Source organism: Poecilia latipinna, unplaced genomic scaffold (assembly GCF_001443285.1).
Source record: "Poecilia latipinna isolate Pla-1442-1.1 unplaced genomic scaffold, P_latipinna-1.0 Scaffold369, whole genome shotgun sequence".
In the NCBI taxonomy this organism is placed as follows: domain Eukaryota; kingdom Metazoa; phylum Chordata; class Actinopteri; order Cyprinodontiformes; family Poeciliidae; genus Poecilia; species Poecilia latipinna.
Genome location: NW_015112985.1, coordinates 102,411 through 107,350, shown reverse-complemented (window position 1 = coordinate 107,350; position 4,940 = coordinate 102,411). Strand labels below are relative to the sequence as shown.

The following is a 4,940-nucleotide window of genomic DNA, read 5'->3' as shown; positions in this document are numbered from 1 at the left end:
CTCAACTGTCCTCTGAACGTTTATTGGGCGACTCAAACCACAAATTGTCATCTCTCAAAGTGGTTCAAGAGGATGTGAGACTTTTTCTGAAAGGGAAACGCGTCTACATGACGACTTCACTGTGAAACAACAGAACACAAACCAGAATCATCTCTACACATCGCATCGTTACAGTTTAAACACTTTGTTAGGTCAAAAGTTTGCTAAAAACCAAAACAATCAACTATAATGGTTATTAGCAATTAGAACGTGTATTTTCTGCATCGTCTCACGTCAGAACAAAGCTAGCGGCATGACAGCATGTTGTCATGACAGGTGGGACTTCCTGCCTTGTTTTCTGCAACAATTTGGTGTCTGTAAGATATAAGATCTAAATGTCATGTTTGCTTTGTGGTCTTCACACTTTTACAGTCTTGAATATAAGCTGCAAAGAGAAGACAGCGCCCTGCTGCAGGTTGATGGTCCATCACCGCTTCTTAACACAAATGAAAACTAAACAAATATCCTTCAGAAGATGCATCACATCTGTTGGAATCACCGGTTAATACATACAGAAGTCTGAAAGAGTAGAATAACTTCATACTGAAATATTTACTATTCGTTTTCTATTTTCTTTGTTTATGGAAAAAGAGATGCTTCTAAATGCATGTTTTTTTCATTTTTACACCATTAATGAATCTCATATCAGATTAAAGGTACACCAGAGCAAAGTCAAGATAGACAATCAAGAAGCCAAGACATGAAAACAAAAGCAACAACTCAGCAAATATGTTGGAAAGAGGACAGATTTCCACAATTTAGGATAAATTGAGTAAAAGAAGTCAAGTTTCTGAAATGTTTGATGAATTTGGGGTTTTATCAACTGAAAGGAAAACTTGGAAGGCATTCATAATGTGGTGTGTGTTCAAGAAAGCATAATAATTTAATTAAACAACTTTGAAAAGACAGCTTTGCATTGTGTCTAGACAATGTGGTCGACAAGGGAAACATAAAAAGATGTCCCCATAAAGACGTCAACTGATTTCTAAATGTGGCCTAAACGTGGTTATGGTTGATCATGGTCTAACCAAGTATGACTTTCAACTGTTTTGTTGGCCTATTTTTTGTGTGGCATCAGTCAGCTGCAACAAAATGTGTTTTCTAGTTCAGCATCATTCTACGCTGATTAGATTTGACATCATTGTGAAGGCAAAATAGGTTTTGTCACCTCAGTCAGAGAAAGTGATGGCAACAGGTTGACTTTTTGAATAATCTGGTGGTGTGAGGCCTCTGGGTAAGCTGACCTGTTGATAAGTTAGCATATTCCTCAATTAGCTTAACTGCTTCCTCTAAGTGTCTTTGACTACTCTGCTGTAATTTAGTCACATGTTCAGTCCTGTTTTAAAAGAGAAAACAGTTCCTGAATATCTCTGGTGATCAGGAAGCTACGGAGCTAAACCAGAGTTTAACTTTTGTCTGTGGAACATAGAATGAAGGTGAAGGCTAAGGGTTATTAGCGCCCCTCTGAATGAATTTGCTCTGCCTTTAATCACAATTAAAGAAGACAGTGACGCTGCTAAAGAACAATATTGCTAAAGAACAATATTTTCTAAATTCTCTTGTTTCTGCCACTCTCCACCATTGTTTAGCCGTGGATAAATACAGCAATTGCTGACGTCTTCTTGTTGCTAAGTGTAGGTGTCAAAGATTTATAGACTCCCATTTTAAAAAAAAGAAAAAAAAAGACTGCCTTAATGTTTCATTAAAAGACAAAAGTAAGACAAAAACAAATTAATTCTTATACATTTTCTTAAAATTTATTTTTGGCTGCGAGTCCTTTTCACGGATGATTTTGGCCATCATGACAAAAACATCTGGACACCACTACGTATCAGTGATGTCATATAAATCATACATTTTCAAGCAAGACAAATGAAAAACATAATATACAAATGCATAAATAATAAGTACAATTTATACATACTTCCTGACCCCTGCAGGAAGTGCATTAATAGTGTTTTAAAAGCTTTGCAAAAATAGAAATAGTACCTTCTGTTCATAACACAGTTGATAAGACGTGAGAATGTAACAGATTCTGTCCGCACAAAGAGGTAAATTTACAAACTTCATGTTAGCTTAATTAACGCAGTAAAACATAAGAAAATTCAGCCTGATGTAAATCAGACTGTATTTATCCTGACAGATTATTAGTTTTCATAAATATTCCTGTTCCTTTCCAGATTTTCCAGGTCGCCGGTTTCTTTCTTGTTGGCCGAGTTTCTGTTAGCTGCATGCTGACGGTGACCTGAGGAGACGGTTTGATAGAGGTCTCTGGATGGCCGCTGGAGATTTACGTACAGCTCATTCAAGTTATCGTCATCCTAAACAATAATAAAAATAAAAAACATTAAAAACAATTTTGAAGCAAAATACCCTCAATCAAGTCAGACATCAATTTACGTCGCTCCTTAGTGAAAATCTTTCTACTGGTAAATCTAATTACTAAAAGGCATAAATTGACAATAATGTACTATTTATTTATTTTTTAATATTTTTTTATTTATTTCTCTAATTCACATTTGCAACAGTTTCTTCTCAGTTTCAGCACAGCGAACATTAATGTTTGGATCCATATTGTGAGCGTTTTTTCCTCCATCTACGGTTCTCTGTATTAGTGCAACAGTGCCATCTCGTGGTTATTTTCTATAGTACATGAATCCTTCTGTTATTTAAATGAACTTAGTTCATCATTCTGTTCTTGGAGCTGAAACAGTCAAATTGTTGAACCAAAATTAATCATAAATCTTCTCCGGTGACAGTAAAGGATTTGTTCTGACTGTGGTTTATGTTAATGCATCAAACAGATACACAGACTTTATTTATCTCTGAGGATTCAACTGCCATGTAAAACTCTTATTTATTCAACATGTTTTATAAACCGATGAAACCAGAAGTGTGTGTGAAAAACACATACACCTCTTTTTCTCACTGTCTGAAATTAAGTCAGGTCAAACGTCTTATTTTAGAATTACCAAAATTATTTATATTTCCTAAACATTACAATAATGATATCTGGTCTTATTTCTTTAAACATCTATGTTTATCTTCCTGTTCTGAGTGGTGTGCCACAGGGCTCTGATTTTCTCTTTGTACTTTGCAACTTAGATCTATTATCAAACTCCACAATGTCAAATTCCCATTGTTATCTGCATGATCTGCAATTTTAACTCATCATCTGGGCTTTACCTCGTTGTTTAAAGAGACAGAAATCATTCCTGTACAAATCTGATTCTGAAAACACTGATAAAAAAAATTCTCAGCAGCAATCAGATGGAACAAACTCTCTATGACAAAAGCTAAACAGCAAAAGGAAACCACTTCATGATGCAGCAGACTGATAAGATGTATTTTTCTGTCTCTCAGATCTTTCCGATGTCGACCTGGGAACCCGAACATATGACTCAGATCAAAAACCAAAACTGAAAGGATGGAAAGATAAATGGAAGATGGAAAAATAAATGGCTGGCTGGATGCCACACGCTTGTAATTTCTAAAGTGGTCTGCAAAGTAGATTAGAAAATAGAGAATAAAAAAGAATGCCTGTTCTTGCGTTTTTTTTATGCCACTTGGCAAAAACAATGGTGTAAATTTTAAAATAGTAAATTATATTTACTCACTATAGCGGCAGCTGATCCATGTACAGATGATTCAAATGTTTTCGATCTTAAACAGATGCAAGAATTCAGAATTAGTGTCAAAGTATAATCATCAAAATGTAGCACTGATCAAACATTCAAAGAAACGTCAGTTTTTATTTAAGACAATGGTATAATTGTGTTGAAGAAGCAGAAAAAGGCTAGAAATTATATTAAAAATGAATTATTTTAGTTGAGAAGCCAAAGTCTTAGTAAAATAATAAACTCTATTGAATCAGTTTCTCACCGATGTGGACGTCTTCTGTGGATAAATACCAGAATGACTGACACTTTGATAACCAGGAGAACTGCAGCAGAAAGAAGAATCACTCCAGATTGGCTCCAAACTTCATCTGATGAATTATCATCGGGATTTGAGTCTTTTGGAAGTAAAACAAACATTGTTATACAATATATAGCTACTAAAAGTTTGACACAAGCAATATAAAGTGTGCTCACCATTAACTATGATTCTGAGATGGAGAAAATGTGTTCCATCAAGCTTTGAACACTGACAGGAGTAGTTCCCACTATCAGCTGCTGTTAAACTGGTCAGGTGCAGAAACACAGTTTGATTCCTGGTTTTCAGTGAGAACCTGGAGCCACACTCATGAACAAAGTCACCTCCGTTTTTATACCGCAGACTGCACTGCTCTCCATTGTTCCTCTCCGTTCTGATCTTACAAATGATCATTATGATGATATTTGATGTTTCATTGGTGCAGATTGGAGTGAAATCAGATCCTTTTCTGATTGTTTTTACAAGAGTCTCTGCAAGCAGGAAAGTACAATGTATGAGATACAGTCTGATTGCTGGAAGAGTGGAATTTTAAAATAATAGAGCAGATGAAACTAAGGTTAACAAAAACTGAAAGATTATAGTGAGAAACTATTCAATCAATCAATCAAATTTTATTTGTATAGCACATTTCACCAGCAAGGCATTTCAAAGTGCTTTACATAATTAAAAACAGAAACACAGAGTCATGTAACATTAAATAAACAGTAAAAAAGAGAAAGAGATGAAAAAATAATAATTCAAGATTCAATTGAAAGAAAATTAGACTTTGTACGTTACCTTCAGCGTCCATAAAGCATGCAAAATATGGCAGAAGCAGTAAAAGGCTGAATCTCACTGCATCCATCTCACCTGCTTATCGATGCAACATCTGCTGCTGCACTGAACAGAGGCCGTCTCAACTGTCCTCTGAACTTTTATTGGGCGACTCACACCACAAATTCTCATCTCTCAAAGTGCTTCAAGAG

General features: G+C 35.3%; 1 protein-coding gene across 6 annotated transcripts in view; it reads right to left on the bottom strand.

Moving 5' to 3' along the window:
• LOC106949888 (uncharacterized) overlaps positions 1 to 4,940 on the bottom strand; it is a 23,625-nt gene that overhangs the window by 4,698 nt on the left and 13,987 nt on the right. For 3 of the 6 annotated variants that reach the window (XM_015036433.1, XM_015036432.1, XM_015036430.1), the window contains 4 exons: positions 4,134 to 4,270; positions 3,922 to 4,054; positions 3,657 to 3,702; positions 1,799 to 2,360 (listed from right to left, as the gene is read on the bottom strand). The exons of 1 other annotated variant lie outside the window; for it this stretch is intronic. In XM_015036433.1, coding sequence (XP_014891919.1) covers positions 2,187 to 2,360; positions 3,657 to 3,702; positions 3,922 to 4,054; positions 4,134 to 4,270 — 490 coding nt within the window. In that variant the 3' untranslated portion in view covers positions 1,799 to 2,186. Of the gene's footprint in view, positions 1 to 1,798; positions 2,361 to 3,656; positions 3,703 to 3,921; positions 4,055 to 4,133; positions 4,446 to 4,752; positions 4,912 to 4,940 lie in introns of those variants that run through there. 2 more of the 6 variants (XM_015036431.1, XR_001425490.1) reach the window with 2 other exon arrangements.